The sequence below is a fragment of the Coccinella septempunctata genome, chromosome 4 (genome assembly GCF_907165205.1).
Source record: "Coccinella septempunctata chromosome 4, icCocSept1.1, whole genome shotgun sequence".
NCBI classification, from domain to species: domain Eukaryota; kingdom Metazoa; phylum Arthropoda; class Insecta; order Coleoptera; family Coccinellidae; genus Coccinella; species Coccinella septempunctata.
The window spans coordinates 4051591-4070355 of record NC_058192.1 but is presented as its reverse complement, the minus strand read 5'-3'; the positions used below and the strand labels follow the sequence as shown (position 1 = coordinate 4070355).

The 18765-nt window shown below is 38.0% G+C and overlaps 1 protein-coding gene across 1 annotated transcript in view; it reads left to right on the top strand.

Moving 5' to 3' along the window:
- Window positions 1–18765, top strand: part of LOC123311193 (leucine-rich repeat-containing G-protein coupled receptor 4-like) — a 74829-nt gene that overhangs the window by 41613 nt on the left and 14451 nt on the right. The window contains exon 3 of the mRNA XM_044895015.1: window positions 5462–5503. Coding sequence (XP_044750950.1) covers window positions 5462–5503 — 42 coding nt within the window. The remainder of the gene's footprint in view (window positions 1–5461; window positions 5504–18765) is intronic.

The following is an 18765-nucleotide window of genomic DNA, read 5'->3' as shown; positions in this document are numbered from 1 at the left end:
GAAACCGTTTCGGTGAAATTGGGGGTGGGTGGCACTATTTCAAAGAATGTCTAGTTGAAATTTTCAGCCAATGTGGTCTAAGCACGAGGAATGTCCTATTTTCATATCAGGTTTCACAACAGGATATAGATTTAATATCGTGTAAACACGCAGAATGGAGAAACCCCTCAAATATTCATACTCCCCCAAAGTTTGATACGCCTTGAAATATAACTCCACAGTTTTGGTACATATGGAACGTCAATAAATTCAAGAAATGGCTTTGGTTGCCCATGAGAGTAGAAAACAGAGAGTAGAATGATTTTTCCCAAGACGAATCAACTGAAATTACAATTCTTTCTCATGGTATTTTTTACCATGAACTACTAGATGAATTCGGAAGAGAAAAACTCGATATCTTTCAATCTTCTTCATAATAATCAATCTACAAAATACATAAATCAACTCGTGCCTCAAAGTACCGCTGCCTTTATTAAAGTTCGACTTTGATTTGTGACCCAGGCTCACTTCGGTCATTAATAATTTCTCTGCCGGAAATTGGATAAGAAAAAGTTTTTGTCTCAAACTGAAAACGCCAGGTTCACGAAAAAATGAGGAATAATTAATTAACCGACTGAACTGCAGAGTTCCAGGACAACAAGAATAACTTGTTTCCTTTCTGGGACGATCTCATTATGTTCGTCAATAAGAGTTATCCACAAACAATATTCAAATTCGGAGATCTGGAACTGTATGATTTTCGTAAAACCTCAGTGTCTTTCGGACCACCTATAGAGGGATCCAAAAACCAGAAGAAGACTCTTTGAGAGAAGAAGTTTGAATCATTCTTCTAGCCCAAAATTTTTGAGACTTTTCGACGAGGTTTTCGAGCACTATTTATTCGCCCTGTATATCTACTAATCTACAAAACGGGTCGGCCATCAGAGGCTGTCAAATTAACGTCCAAATAAATGCTATATCTTGAAACAATATAAAAATTTATTGAGCATAACTTTATGGATGAAAGTGAGATCGTACAATTGAGCTATTTTTCTGTTTCCTACTAGACCTAGCATAAAGACTACCTCGCAAAGATAAAGCTTTAACTGCAGTCCATTCCAGGACAAAGCGAATGAAATAGATGGTGTGGAAGTCTCGTTTTTCCTCGCCTATGTTAATGTTAACCCCCCTCCCTCCAAACCCCTATTTTGTCGTGTAGTTTATAGATAGTCACCCCGAATTCGCGAATCTATACGCTGAAGTGGGTGTTTACTAAACGCATAAATAAAATAAATTGCCCGTACGGAACTGTTGGTCCAATAAAAGAGATTTATTTTAATTTCTCAGCTATTGATCTGTAAATACGAATAATGAAATATGGCGTATGCAATGCTCGTATATATTGTGTTCGGATTCGAAAAACCCATAACGAATCGGTTTTCTTCACGGTTTTTCAGGATTTTCTAGTTGGGGATGGGGCGTATCGAACACGAATGGATGATGTTGGGGAGTTATTGATTCGGGGGCTTATATCTGGCCTGGAATTTTTGTATTTTACACGAAGCAATGCGAGAACTCTGATTTTCTACCTTAGAAACCTCGAAATGGTCAAATATGTTATTATCATTGATTTGACATCATACATTTCTTTCAGGAATCATAATTCGATGAAAAAATACAGGTTTCCATTTGAAATAAGAGAGATCTTTCATCCAATGAATGAACATCGTTCAAGTCGTCCAGAATAGAGAATAAGCTCAAAATATAACAATATAAACGTTGAATATTTTCCACAAATGACAAATAAGTCGAAAAATGACTTATTTCCATTCTGTGATTATCCAGCAATTTGCTCCAATCAGATAACACATGTAGTACCTCCTAAATTCGAATTAAACTCGATGCGTATCACCACGAAACAAATTTCAACTGTTATTACTGAACTCAGAAAGTTGCCTCACATGTTAATTCACGATCTACACGGAGATATATGATGTTTTAAAACCCTTCCGTTTGTAACATTATCAAAACATACATTATTAATTGGATAAAGTTTACGAACTCTGACATTCAACGCATTAATCAGTTTCCTCTTGAGCTATGTAGTTAGGTATCATTTATTTCTGGTTGTATTCCACATTTCGTTACGAATTGTTACCAACTTGACTGTTTAATGTTTCAAAATTAAAGCCTTGGACAGAATTTTCTGTTGCTTTACTAGAATGGATCGAATATGGGGACAAAATTGTCTTTCACACATAAAAATTGATGTTTCGCTTATGTTCAAGGTTTGCTTCTGAACGGGAGACGCCTTGTGTGAAATGTTTCAGTGTCATCTTCGCTTTAAACGTCGCTTATTTATGACGTTTCACTTCCGGACAATATTTCGGAGTGACGTGTCAGTTACTAACCTGGCTTTTGTAACGTTGTGAATGAATTGTCATTTCGAGTCCGATAAAAATACGCTGGAAATTAACTGTCACATTTCGGTAACAGAAGGGTGCCCTTCTGTGATCCCTGAATATACACAGGCGTCAGCCGCGTCGGTTTTAAGAACTACACGTGCGAGATTAATAAACGCTACACGGTTTATTATCGCATGAATTCAACGCGTCCGATTCTTTTCACGCACGTTGATACGGGGTCCATCAGTTTTGGGACGGAGATAATAGGAAATGTTATGCGAAAATGCCATATTCACAAAGAGCGGAGTATCGCAGATTTTTTTTGCAGTTAAAAGTAGAGTTTTTTATTCTTTATTCGTTCTTCTGCCTTTTTTATTTGTTCATTTCACTTTTGTCCTGGACAATGCGATTTTTCAGTCGTTTAAGACTTGCTGCAGTCTTCTCGTTCCTTCCCAATTGCTTCTTGTTGACTATATTCTGTCTGACATTGAGAGGGACTTTTTCTAGTCATTGAGATTGAGGAAAGATTGGACACAGACAAGTCCAATCGAATTCAAGTGGAATCTTCGCTGGAATCTTTTTTGTAGAGCTCCTGTAGCTTCGCATTTTAGGCGGACACCCTGTATACGCCGGCACGACCCCGATCCGAAACTTACACGTGCGTGATTACACGCACAGCGTATATACGCGTGATTATCGCATGTATCCGAAGTTTCTGCTTCTCTCTGCGTACGATAAATAATCGGAAGTGTGGCATGACGTATAGGGCGAACGCTTGAAGGTACCATAATTCATTTGCGGACCCTTCTTAATGGTTGAGCCCAATGTTACGCCATAAGGCATTCGTTTCCCCGTTGTCATTACGGTTTTAATGGTAGTTTTACATTTGATTTAATAAGCAAATTGGAGCGGCGGACCCTCAGGGGAATTCTGCATGAGTTGAGATCGATGATAATTCCCGGTATGATTCGGATTGGGTGTTTCAACGACTTTCTAGTTAAAGGGAGGGTTTGACTAAGGAGCCTCCATTTCGGAAGAGTCCCGCTTCATACCTGTCAAATTTTTGACAAGTGACAGATGACAGATACGTCATTCAATTCAAAAATACGTACAGTTCTCGACGTGCAGCCTTCCCGGTCGCAATCAGAGAAAGCGATCTGACCTTCCCTTAATCCATTCCGCTGGAAATTCCGTTACCATATTCCATAATGAATGAAAGTTCGTTGTGATTGATGAAAGAATTCAATTAGCCGCCGACGCTCCCGTTCACGGTTATTAATTCGGGTTTAGCGGGCGCAAACTTCGAAACAAGAAATCTTTTGTTGCATCGATGGAGTAGTGATGTAGCAAATTTAGTAGACCGAACCTCTACTCCGAGCTAATTTGATGTAATCGGAGTTCATGCAACCTGCTCGATCGATAGGTTCGTGTGAAAGTCTGCGAACGCAGTGAAAAAGTCGTGGAATGTACGAAAGGACCATAGAAATTTCGAATAGGAATCAAACTATCATTGATAGCTGTGGACGCAAAGAGAATAATATGCATTTGAAGAATAGCATCAGAGAAAGGATGATTGCTCATTTTGCCAAGCTCTCAAATGAGTATTCACCTTTATTTCTATGCTCTAAATATTCTATGTTTCTAGCCTGTTGGAAACAAAGCAAAAGTAGAAAAGTGTTCGATTCATCGGCAAGATTGATAAATAGAAAGAATGAATAACATCAAATAACAAAATCCAGAGTGTTGGTAAATTTGTTTTCATCAGTCCAGACTAGGTTTTCCACTTGGAATATCTTTTTATTCGGATATTATCGGATAAATATCCTCCATAAACGATGATTTGAAAATATCCTGTGTAATTGCCCACGTTTAAGGATATAGGCGAGGAATTGAATTTCAAATGAGGAACCTCTTGAGATCGGAGCTAATATAAAATTGCTAATGTCGAAATGATGGTTTCATAGAAAGAGAAACGTGAACGATGGTGAAGAACTACAGAATAAAAACTGGTCATTATGAGGTGCCTGAAACGTTAGGTTTCGACTGATGCATATTCCCATGTTCGTTCTAACCAAAAGAAACATTCTTTAAATTGTTCATATATTTATAATATCAAGCCCCCAATAAATTATCGATTTTTCCCTAAGAAAACCGCATCGAATGTCTCCACAAAAGAATTTATTGCGTGCCTTCTCGATCATCTCTGACTGAGGAACAAATGTTTCTTTGTATTCAACAATGGCCGTATTAAACGCCTTGATGAAGCATTGTGTGGTCTTCCCTGAAAGAAGAACTTGTTGAAGTGTCGTAATTGCTGTGACCTATCGCTTTTTCAACCTTGATAGATGCCTCATAATGTTGCTTAATTGAATCTGAATACTCCATGATGAATGAGTGGTCGTCGAAAAATAAGGGGACAAATATAACTTGACCATGAATATTTATTTTGAAGCGAAGAATAATTCATTCATCCAACATTTTTTGATGAAATAAGAGCTAAAGAGTGATCAAGGGATGCTTCAGGATTTTGAAAAGGATATATTAAGCAAGATGAATAAATGATTCAATAGTTTGAGTGAAAAAAATTAATTGAATCACGTTTTATGATATCGAGGATGTTGCTTGATTTCTGGATAACGCTTCTACGTCCAATTCTCTCTGGAAGAGTGGAATATGCTCCGGTATCCTAGAACATAAAACCTCCCTTTTTCACGACGGGTTCAACGAATGCACGTTCAAACTGCATCGTTTAAGCGAAACTCGTTTTACAATCAGTCAAACGGCTTGCAGTCTGCATCCTGTCGTAAATTCGAATAGCTGGCAGATTGTTTTCCTCCTCTTAAGTTAATTGAAAAGAACAACGGCCTCAAAAACTGCGGATAGTCTTTTATTCAATTAAATCGTCGTTGTTTTATGGGCAATTGTTAATTTGGCCCTAAGGGCAGCGATGAGGGAGTCTGGATGGCGAATGTCCTCGGATTGGAGGAACAGAAATTCAGATTGAGTGTTACACTTTTTTCGATGTTTTTTCGTTGAATATTGGAATGAAATGGTTGGTTTATTCTATTTTTTTACAGATGAAGGAGGAGATTCAAGGACGTAGATCTCGAACTAAGAAGGTAGGTTTCTGCAGATTTATTTACATATTTTTTATGAATTTTGCTTGATTTTGGATGCTACCTATGTCTTGTTGCTATGTTCCATAATTTCTAGAAGATATATTCCAGAAATACCCGAAATATCTCAGGAGTACTGGAATGTCGGCAATATAATATGAGTCTTTGACTCGTACATTCATTTTAACAGTAGATTCTTGACTTCTTTTCCATACAATTTTTTTCTGATTCGGATCTGATAAAAAAATATAGAAATTTTAAGTTTTCATAATGAGCTGTGCCATCCCTGGACAAACAGAATTCCCTTCAGAATAACAAGCTAAATCTATGACACTACACATCTGTGGGTCTTCCAAACAGAGTTGCATTCAGCCAAATTACCCAATTTTCCGAATATCACAGATTTTTTTTGTTTTTGAACAAATTACTCGAAAACAGACCATTATACGGTGAAATATGAGGAATACTTTTATTTACGTTCAAATATTCATTAGATAGCGTCTAACTTAGTTTCAAAGAATTGAGTTCTTTGAATTTTTGGTATTTTATGATACGTAAGGGTCATAATGAGAGAACTGGAAGACGTGGGTGATATCTTGTGTTCGAAAAAGATTCATCAAATGAGTGAAAAACTATATTCGGAAATTCATTTCATTTGATAAAACCGTTTATGAGAACTAAAAATAACATTTTTCATGGTTTTTCAGCAGCCTGTATCTTTTAAACCGAGCTGATTCGAAAAAAATGGTATAGGAAAAGAGTGTTTCTCTTGACCTCAAGAATTTACTGGTAAATATTTGTACGGAGTCAAAGACTCAATGAAAAAGAAGAATTATTCCTTGAACACCAAAAACTCACTTTCATTTCTGTCAGATTTCTGGTATGAAAGACCCACACTCTTTCTTGAAAAGCACCCTTAAATTCTTTCGAAACTACACAACCTTCTCATCAATTATACTTCTTTTCAAGTCTATACGATATTTACCATGTAAATATCGAAACCTTTCGAGAAATGTTCCTAATTTACAGAAACAGGAAACATGAGAAATTTTACTCGTGAAAAGTCCCTCGGTAACGTTATATCAGGACACCCTGTATACTCGTAACGGGATTTCAATGGCTTGAATGGAATATCCAGAAGTCGATCTTGTCCAATCGTTTATTGCCCAACAATCAGGCGAATCGATTCTGTGTCTCGCAACATAATACGCTAATGTAAGTGTATACTGCACCCTGTAACGATATACATAATGCCATGCTTGGGTTAATTGTCTGCGGTCCCTGGGTTCAGTATCAAGGAGTGATTAGTCCTTCCGTAATATAATCCGGGTTATGTTTGGGAATAGTGAGGACTTCGGACACTGTAAACAACCCCTCGGAAAGAGCATACCTCGCGCAAATTTGGATCCAATCGCCACAGCCCTTTCGCCAGAATGGCTGCTCAGATATTGCGAGGTGTCGGGATATACACCGGGATTGAATAGATGAAAGGAACCGATCCCCCATGTCGCACCTCCCCTAGGGGTAGTTCGCTAGCTCGCCCCGGAAGAAATTGGGAATACTTGATGGGTTTTTTCTGCACCATCGCTTATTTTTCCTTGTGTGAAGGTCTTAATGCCCTGCCATTAGGATATTGTCTGGATGTGTGAGGGATCCATTGTAGAGATGAAGGGAGATGCCCCAAAATTGCGAGAAAACCTAGATTTTCAATGAAGGTATAAGAAAGAAAATCGATTCTTGTTCACAAAAATAAGATCCCAATATTCCTCATGAGATGAGAATCTTCCGTCGAAAAAACAGTCGACGCTGCAAATATAATGCGTGAAAATTTATTTATGGAAAACACGATATTCCAAATGATATTATCAGTGAGATAGGCTCCCCTATCCAATATTTCATTGCCTGCCTTCGTCCCTTGACGGAGCAAATGGAATATCTTTAAAATCTCTTTTCTGGACTCCCCAATACCTGGAATGAGTTCGAGAAAGCTTTTCGTGGCTGAAAAACAAATATGAACCTCCGAAACGCTGTTTTTCATGATGTTCGAGATGAGTTTATCAGGGAAGCTGAATGGGAGAGAAGTTTGAGGTAGTCAAATAGGAATTATGGAATCTGGAATTAATTCTGACAGATAAAATTTGCTTTCAATAATTATCATTGAAGATTGACATTGTTAACAGAGTCTTCGATTACAGCATTGGAATAACGTATGGTACCAAATAATAGAATATTAGTTTTCGAGTAATGAGTAAAAACACATTTTTAGATTCTCAAATTTGGTGCCTCCATCTGTTGAAGTTTTTTTGATCCAAAAACCTTTTTTATAAAGAAATTCAAGGGGCAGCAATTTGAAGAGCTGAAAAATCAGTTTTTACTTACACTTCAGAACGAAAGAAGATAGAGAGATGCGGTTTGGACCATCAGTACAAATCTTTTGAAAATTGAGGTCGAAAGTGTCCCCTTCAGTTTCCCCTACCTCTAAAGGTTACAAGCTGTGATTGAATCCCATCATATCCTTCTATTTCAATTCCCAAGTAAAATACTTCCTGTATAGCCGAAAAAAGCTATGAATATGGATAGGAAATTCGCAAAAAATTCCAAAATGAAATGAGGAACGATAAATCCCACAGACAGTGTAACTTATAAGTCTTGAGTTGTGAGAATCCGGCAGGAATCCATTGTTATCCGGGAGGTGCTCAAAAAATTCCTCTCAGGCTCATAAATTTTTTATGCCGTATAAATTACGCCCGCATACGTCTTCGAGAACTGATCTCGAAATAGATATTCCTCCGCTAAAAAATTCCTCATTCGTTTTTGGTGGTCATAATGGAAGGTAGAATCTATTAGTCACTTTTTTATACAGAATGATATTTGGAGAATATATTATTTGGGGAATTGTGCCTCCTTAGCCTCTTCTTTTTTCATAAAAGACTCAACGTCTTTTAAAATCTTCTGAACGAATTTATTGCCATCTCTTGTCATTTTGATCTTCCACCTACGAATTATTTCTACGAAAAACTTATCTCTCAAAGTAGAACAAGCTCTTACTAGCTGGCGATCTGACAAATTCAATTTTCTGTTGATTCAATACTGTGAACATTCAAGAAAAGATTTGAGTGGAAGATTTACTGTCGATTGTTCATAGTATTTCATGCAAAATCTTCCAAACCAGCTCCATTTCCCATCGTGGACCATATCCTCCCTCTGGGTTGATTTAAAACAACGCAAGCTAACCGATAAATCAAAGGCGAATAAGTTAATCTCCCATTCATCCAGCGGCATTCATTCACACGTTCATTAAACAGCAAAACTCTGAAAAAGTCAACAAATCTTTTGTATACATCCCACCGAAAAGGGAACCATGCATCGTTGACTGTGAGTTCATTAATCTCCCCGATATTTAATAAAGCACGAGCTCTTGGCGCTTGGAAATCATGATTGAATAAATATGAAAGGAAAATAAGAGGATATTTCGTCGTCTCTCCGAGTTTAAAAGGAGGTCAATTCAATTTATCATGATCAAACTGTTTAATCCTGGCTGTGTCGCGAAAGAGAAGCGAAACGCTGAATAGCTGGGAGAGACTTGAGGCAATTTCTACACCAAACTCGGAAATGAAAACAGTCCATAACTACTCGGGGTTCTGTATATCTTCACGGAAAAACTAACCATCTATACTTACTGGTTCAATATTATAATTGTGTACATAGATCCACGATAAAAAACTACAAGAAGGTGGAGTTTCTCAAAGTTAAAAATATCATCTAAATCATTCGAACAAAGACAAAGATTTTGAGTCTATGAACTGCAATAATACCGAAACAAATCTTCACTTCAGTTGTGTCATTTCAAAGCACACTTTGCCATGTGAAACAGCTCACTCTACGTGGAAGAAACACAACCATAAGTATTCTATTTTTAGCGACTCTGCTAATGTTTTTTACGACCAAAAAGTCGTAACATCCACGTAATATAATTCAAGGGATACGTCCCCTATGGCGAGGTACAAAGCACCTGAAAATCGCTCAATTCCTCATCCGATCAATAACAATTTGTGCCAACTAGAATAAAAGGGTGATAAATTCCAACTCTATCCATCAAATGCCAACTGAACCGTTAAAATTGAAACTTTAGTCGAAGTCTCACCTAACTGACTAACTAACAACTTCAAATATTGAATAGGTACGTTTTTTGAAACAAAGGAACACCCTAACTCACTTAGCGGGCCAAATTTGTCGCTTGCATCGAGTGAAATCGTTATAAAACTTTCACCGTCAAATTTAAAGCTTCGGATTAGTTTGTCTTTAGGTGGTCTTTGCCTCAAATGAATTCAGGAGCGATTAAGATTATGCCACAGAATTTATTACATAGCGTTTATATTATTACCAGGCAAATACTACAGGACAGATAGTATAGAGACTTTAAATCAACCGGTTGATAACTTTCTGCCTATGAAATTTTTGATATAGAAGAGTTTTCTAATGCCCATCGTATAAATTTCGAGACATGGGTAGATTTATCATTGATCTTCGTCTTATCAGGGATAGTGCTGAGTTCATCATTCAAAAAATTCCAATTGCTCTTTTAATTCATCATATCATTGCCACAAATGTCTTCTGCACTTTACTCTTGCTCAAAAATATATCCAAATTGGTTAAAATGTCAAATTCATTTCATATCTACGTTCGCTTTTACGCATACTGACAAGTCCTATCCTTATCGCCAATTCAAAAGAGCTCATTGCCCTTACAACCACAAATATTTCCATAATCTACTCTATTTCAACGTGTAAAAATTGGAACGAGGTGTTCCCATCGGAGTTCCTTCAGAAATTAACCGTTAAATCCTCCATCTCATTAAGATGCGTTCTTGGTGGTTTCCTGTTTAGATCGGAATAGATTTAATCAAACATTGATCGAATGATATCATTATTATTACTCCTGTATCAAAGCCAGATCTCACCCAGGGCATGTGAACATCCAGTAAAATACCGGGCGGCTCCTCAAAGTCTTCTGGTAATTTTATATGGGCTGCGATATAATGAGGCAATTTAATTTCAAGTACTCCGCTCGGCAGTACGGTCCTCGTGTTGCTCGTGTTTGCATGAACCGTGAACCGCCTTTTTATTGGCTTCAGAAGATGCATCATGCCATTAACCATGTTGAACTTTTTCTGTTCTTTCAGAATATGATCTTGGAATAACAAAAATGGTTTCTTTTCGTTAATAATAAAAGCTGTTATTCTGTAGATCGATTTCACAAACCTATTATTTCCCAGACACTTCCTATGAAACAACATACTCTACATACCAACTTATTTGACAGTAATCAAAGAATAAAAGGCTCCACTCCTCAATCTCCCTAGCAGATATACTATCTAATAATAGAATATCGGAGTAAACACAAAAAATACGAGCTCGCATTTGAATAACACCGCTAGAATCCAGTTTTCTCCTGTTAAAAAGTAAAAAAAAAAAAAGTACCCTGTATTCCTGGTATATCATCGAATTACGGTTTTGTATTGTATGGAGAAATGCGAAATACAAGACAATGAAGGTTGTTTGGGGAAATGGAATTGTAACATAGTAATGAGGAAGATGTTGCATATCCATTTCGTCGGTTTTTATTTCATGCAAGCTTGTTTTACCGAAAGAAAAGTAGGAATTCGATGTGCTTGTAGTTGATAGCGCTGTGAATTATTTAATCCGCGGATGTGAAACCTTTGAACTAAAAAAAAACATGATATAAATCCATTTGAAGTATTTTTCAATAAATGATTCCATTTATTACACTTTTGAAAGTCACTCAACTGGATTTGTCCGAATCAGAAGAGAATTTAGAGATCCATAACATAATCACAATTTTAGTTGAGTAGATAGACCATTATGGAATTTCCAATATCGCTGTCGAGATCTGAAATTCATTAAAAAGTCAAGCAAATGATAACATTTTCCACATTCCTTTTCGATGTATGTTCCTCTATCTATTCCTATGAAATAAAGATTCCTTGGAAACATAAGTTTTTCTGTCAAAGACCTACATTCTTATCATTGTTCAAGTATGTTTGGTACTTCGGTCAACACTGACACATATTTTTATCGAAGTCCTCCATGCTTGTTGATACGTTTACTCATATCCATGTAAATTTGCCAAAATACACTTTTAATGTTTTATCTTATCTTTCACTTCCTTGAGACTGTTTTTCATTTTCATTTTGCGATACTGCGCTATTTTTTAAGTGAAGGTTAGAACATCTGAATGATTTTTGAAGAGTAAGAGTCAGCTTCAATTTCCATGGAAAATAGTAGATTAACGTCTGATTCTTTCAGAAAATCGATGCATGCATTCGATGATATTTCTAATATCCAACATAAAAATTCACGAAATGACTCTTCCTTCTCGGGCTTTCTTTCTTAATTTATTTAAACAGTCTCATAAAAATTCTTACTTTATGCATGCCGATGAGTCCAGAGATGGTGTATTTCTGGCACATTTCAAATTTGAATATCAAATGAAGCTCTGGTGGAGGCATCAACTCCGAAGTTCCTCTTTGTTTTTGCCCTGCAGTTGTGGTTTATTAAGATGGATTTCTTATATTATTCTGGAAACGTTCACGGCGAATGGGATTTAGTATTCCAAATGGGATTCAGTATAATAAAACTTGCCGACCTCATCACCGTGTTGATTGAAATGAGAAATTCCTATTCGATTTGATGTTCCATGTCGGTGGCTATTGGTCATTTTATTGCCATCCCGACCAAACCTATAAAATATGAATATTTCTCCAGAATTGACTATTCGATTGAGGAATGAATTGAACCGCCTCAAAATTTCGTTTTCATCAGCATAAAATTCGTATGGTTGTATGATGATTCATCGACACTGGTTAATTGTCCATTATTTTCATCTTATTTCATAAAAAAAGTTCGAGTTTCAATCCTATATTGATATTGATCGAACAAATAGCGTGGGAAGTATACCTGCAACCTTTCATTCTGTATAAAACCGATAGAAAAGAGCACCCACATTCAGATTACAGGCATTACTGACTCAATTATCTTCAGAGTGAAACAACAAACTCATAAATCCATATTATCTCAGTTCTCAGTCTCTACTTACGGAGTTACATTAGCTTATATCACAGTTAAGAGTGCACAATGGAGCCCAACTTGAAGGTTAATTCATTGTATGCTAAGTGCTCCTTGTGTAATATTGAATATTTTAAGTATTCTCCTCTTCTCGTAAACTATGACGAACTCTGACTCCTCTCACTAGAGTAGATATATCAATAGGTATTCGTCGAATTATAATTTTGATGAAATGTATCGAAAGAAGGTAGATAGAGAATAGCAATTGCTGAAATTACTACTGCAAGCATCTTCAGACTACGCGAGATGAGGTTGAGATGGGATTCTTGAGTTGCAAAAACTGTAAGAAGTTCTCGTTGAAAAATGAACCAAGAATAGCCTCATCACGAGCTCAAATGGCCTAACATTCGTCGTGCTCCAAACCAGCAAACCCTCGGAATTGGCTGGAAAGCATCTCCCTTAATATATCTCACTTCCAACATAATCGCTATATTTCTTCACAAGTGCACAGGGGGTCTGAGAATCCATATTTCTACCCTGTAGAGATGCAGCAAAGAAAATCCATTAACAACAAAGCCTCTCCGGTTATGTATCTTGCACCTAATAAAAGCGAAAGAGGGTAAAATAAATAGTGGCCTGATTTCGAGAGAACTGGAATAAATATATGGGACTTCTGGCGATTTTTGTCAGTTTTCCTTTGTGCGTGTATTATTTTCGTATGGTGGGTCGGAGAAAGCTGTGTAGCGATTGAAAACAACTCATATCAAGGGCAAGTTGGGGATGTTGCGAAACTTTTGTCGTTTCGTTTCAATTTTGGGGGATGTGTGGATCAGAGTTTGAACGAAGGGAGGCAGTTTGGGAAGAAAAAGTGAACATACTGATTTTTCAACATGAACCATTTGGGTTTCTATTCGTTCAAAACTTCCAACTCTCTTTTTTTCCATTTCAGCAGAATTCGTTGGTCTGTTATGAACTCATTCACCTCTGAACATGGCTAATTGCTCCCAAACGGTTATTTTACGAGCAAAAAAGGAGAGCAAGTTTTAAAAACAACACCCTCATGTACTGCCTCGTAAAATTCCAAGCATTCGCTGGCGAGTTTATTGTTATTGTGAACAATGTAAAAATTCCGGATGCGTTTTATGAAATACTAGGGTCATAGCTTTTTCCTTATAACCAGAAAGCCCCTTTGGAAGGAAGGGACTTCCTGTTCTTCTTGATTCTTCTGATTCTTCCTGGATAAATTTATTCGGTATTCCTCCTCGTATTTTCGTTAACTCAATCAATAACAAGCCTTGTATTTCTCCTTATCCGATAGATGATCATATAAGAAAGGTACCTGTACGTCGAATTGAGAATGGGCAATTCCTGCACTTTAGTGGAAAGTTCAATCATCATTTCATGGCGCCTCCATATTGATAATTCCATTTTCGATGTCTGAATGCCCAATGTTTTCGAGCTCTCAAAATTATTCCATTGACGTTGGTATCAGTTACAATTAGTAGTGATTAGAGGAAGAAACTTGTTCTCGGATATACTCGAATTTTTACCATTTCGATAAAAATTTCAACTTTTATCGACCTCTCGAAATGAAGGACGGTCAACTCAGTTATCAATCCATGAGTCAAGTAAATTTTCAAAAATATTATACATAGGTGTACAAAATCCTTAAATGATTCAAAAAAACAGTTTCGTTACAATGTTGGGATTCTGCATTGAGTGGATTCAATATTTAAGAGTGTAATCTCTACTTAGGAACAAATTCAAGTCATTGAGCTCAACCTGGATCCTTTGTTTGATATGTGTCCAAAAAAAAAGCCAATAGAAAAGGCCAACCTCGTAAAGTGTTGAAATATTGAATTGCTGTGGCCGACACTTGATGAAAATCTATAATTGAACTAGGAATCGAATCATGTTATTCAATTTCTAGTTCAAACAATTTAAAGGTTGGGTGTGATTTCCACTTGTACCAAGTAAAGTGAAGGCTGAAGGTTAAGGTTAATGGAGCTGGAATAGTTTGAGGATAACGTCAAAAATATTATCGTTGAAATGTACTGAGGGTACCCTATAAGCCTATGAAACAATTGATTGACAGAATATCTGTTACCCAGCTGAGTACCGCTCCCGATGGGGCTTGGCTTCAGTGTTAAAATGAGACCTGGCATTGTCAGCGTGGTATGACCGTAAACTAAACTTGCACGTCAAGAATTCTAGTTCGCAGATGCATTGAGCACTTGATTCGAGCGTAATTAATTGACAAACGGAAGATCCCCCGTTCGTTCTATCTTAAAACGTGAAATATGCCTGAAGGAATTCACAGTAGGGGAAACTCAGCCGTCTGTGACGAAAAAAACCGTCGCCACATTCAGCGCCGGCGAGCAAAGGCAAGGGGCAATTGCTTTCAACTTTGACGAGACAAGATCTCGCGTCACGGAAAACTCAAAAACAAAGTACATCCATTACATCTTTGTCCCCCGCCTATCCTTCCCTCTCATTACGATTCCCGCTGTCTCCTGCCATAAGTGATGTAGCCCCCAACGGCCCTTTCTCACTTGAGATTTTTTTACGAGCCCAGACTTTCCCGTCAGTGTACATGATACACTAAAAAAATATTTCAACGACCCGTGCACGTCCCTGTATCCCGCTATCAACCTGAAATGCGACAGGAATTTTCCGTAAGCGCGGAATATGGGATAAAAAATTCGTTGGTTGCGCTTTTATATTCGGGAATTGTCCAGGACAGAAAGTGGGGGAGAGGAATTTATGGCTTAGCGATTTGGGAAGCGTATGACGTTTGTCGGGGTATCATTTGACAACGGAGATTGTGTATTTGTTCAAACGTTATTGGGTGTCCTGATATGGTTTGCTCATAACGACGAAAAAGTCACCCTGTTCTGGAGAATTCCAGAATGATAATTCAAATTTCGCTAAACCAACTAAGAGAATTCCTTACAGAGCATTGAGCACAACAGATGTTATTGTCGCAGTGCCCTGTAACTCACCTTAAAAACTTCAATCAAAGGGTGACCACCTCTTTAAGCCACCTAACAACTTACAAGATGTAGCTGATAGCTGCATGGAATACTCCAGATCTGATGTTTAACCATCATTTACAATGAATTCTGTTTGGCTTGAAAGAGCACCACTGATGGATTTTTGAAATTTTGGTAGACTTTGTGTGGTATTCTATACTTTTATTCCAGCAACATATTTAGTATCTTCTTTTTTTTCATCTGAACCTTGATCGGTATGAAACAGAAACTTTCCATCTGCTATATGGAGATTTTGGAATCTGGGATATCGAATTCATAAATTTCTACCCCAACCTGCCTTTCTTAGAAACGTTTAGAGCATAAGACCCTAAGAGTACCTACCTTTTTTTGACAGATACTTCTGTTAGCTACAAATGTGCATCTTCATCGAGAAGTAAGGGTGGTTTAAGAGAGTTTCCACCTTCAAATACAGCACTGAAACTAAAAAAGAGAGAAGGGCCTAAATTTTCGATTGAAATAATGAAAGATTATAACAATTTCGAAAAATTTCAACGAAATGTCTCTTGACTTTTCAAATTTATGAAGGAAAATGTGGGATAAGTTCTTATTCTTGACACATTCATTAGGGGTGCTTATTCCTTCACGAAACATGTAGATATCTTTCAGGAGAAGATTATTTTCGTCAAAACAAGCAATTTCTTTACACGATGTTGACCAGCATTTCCGCGGCTTAAAGCGTTGATCAAGGACATCTAATGCCTGTTCCAGACGTAGACTGGGGAGCTGTGTTCACGTCTGGATCCGGCATAAGGGTTGAATGATTTTTCGAACGCTAAAGCAGCTTCCTTCTATGTATCACGTAGTTCATCCACCTCTCGTTTAAAATTCACTCGAAAATGAAGCGATCGGATCGGAAAAACGGGCCAAACTCGACAAAACGACCGCGTTTACGCCCTCAAAATACCCAGAGTGACAGTGACGAAACGCGGTCCGAAAAGGTCGATCATTCCACGCGTGGGTGTGTGCGGCGTCGTAAAAAAAAATCTCGAGTGAGACGTGCCCCCTTTTGGGCCGTCAAGGAGTAATGTATTCATACATTCCGACGGTCCCGCGAGGCGTCGTCCTAGATTTCCCCGGTCGGGGAGCAGTTACCCTCAAAAAAAGGACGCGGATGCGGTGCATGTGCGGCCGCCGCCGCCAGCCCAAATTTACATTTTTGTTTCGGTCCTTCCGCCCATTTGAATGCGGACGGAGAGGCGACAAAATGACGAATTGGGACAATTTGTTATCCCGGGGACACCCCTCGACGATAATGGCGAAATGATGGGCTTCCTCCCCGATATTATAGAGTGGAACTAGAATGATGCGGCCGCCGCCGCTGCCGGTGGATCGTTTTGTTTCGTTTCGCGCGCTCGAACTGCCGCTAATGAGGAAACGGAAACGGCTCTCTGGGTGATTTTCGGGTCTTTTCGAGGCTTCTTTTGCGGTTATTCCGACGCTTAATGCTAGGGATTGCCGATACGTCGATTTTGTTCGAATTGTCGATAATGGAGCACCAAACGTCGAATTTTCGACGATGAACTTTCATCCTGAATATTTTCAGACCTCTGCAACTTCCGATTATACCGGAAACAGCCCACCACTTCCTTCAAATGGCACACCCAGTATATCTTTACATCCCAGTTTAGCTGATTTCATGGTTATGTGGTATAGCCATGAATAGGACTAGCAGAAACTGACGAGTGCAGATGGGAAGAGTTAAGTTTATCTTCAAGACCAAACGCCTGCACTGAGGTCGATGAAACTTCGAGATTTATTACTAGAAAAGTTGCTCTTTCAGAGTATGTATCATATTTCCATTTAAGATTATTGTTATTGAGAGATAATCCACTCGAAGGGTGACTGTCGACAAATTTCCAAAAAGATGGAATCATTATCGTCAAGACCGAACGGTTACATCGAGCTCCATGAAATTTTCAGATTTATCACTAGAAGAGTTGATCTTTCAGAAAAAGCATAACATTCAGATCTACCATCATTTTTCTGATTTCCAGATTCTACCATCATCGCAATTTCGCGATTCTATAGTATTAAAACGCTGTTTACAGTTTGGTAGTGTCTGAACAACTCCCCACAAATCTCTCATCCTTGGATAGATAGAAATGATCCTCTTTATGTTTCACTAGAAACATCCTATGAACCATCAAGCCATGAATCATCCTTTAAATAATTGTATTATAGCCGTGAATGCCGCGGTTTGAATTCTATAGCGCAAATCGATTACGCCGAGACAAATAATAGTAATTGTTGGGCAACTGACACGAAAAAATCGGTGGGAAAGTAATAAAGAGACAGAAGTGGTAACCTAGACCGAAGTTGGCCTACGATTCCACCACAAGGTTACAAACTTTAAGCTCCCAGAGTCCGGCAGGTCCCATTACAGAGATTGCCGACTTGCGTCCCCCGCTGAAAACGGCGGAAATAGGAATTATTATGATTTCACACTGGAATTGCGAAACCACAGGACCGGCATCGCAAACATCCAATTTAGGAATCAATTGGTCAGACCAAAAGTCCAAAAATCGGGGTGTTCTATTACTGTCCTTGGATATGGAGTGCATAGAAGTGTTTTCGTAGATTCCAGAAAACCAAACAGTTGATGATTCGATAGAAAATTGCGCTCCAGAGAGCCCTTCAAAGTGAACTCGACAATGGAAAGTGGAAAAACAAAAACAAAAATTTTTTCTCGTAAACAGTGTCCGATATTCGAAAGTTTGGTATGAAAATATAGGTTTTCGAACACGCTTAATGTTTTGCGAGCAATCTTGAAGTCCTATCTCCCTTCGTTTAGATTTTCATCGTCGAAATGGCATTTTTCAAAAATGGCAAATTTTATATCTGCGATATCTCCTATTTTACTCCTCCGATCCAATTGGGATTTTCGGTTCCATAATCAGCATTGGCAAGGCTTTCATCCTAGCACAAAAACTCGATTTCGAAAATCTCGATTTTTTGGGTCAAAAATGAGCAAGGGGTTAGACCCCCCTAAAATGACCTATTTGCTCCGCTGTCTAAAAATCAGGGTGTCCTATTATTGTCCTTAGATATAGAGTGCATAGTAGTGCTTTCGTAGATTCCAGAAAACCAAACAGTTGATAGTTCGATAGAGAATTGGATTCTAGAGAGC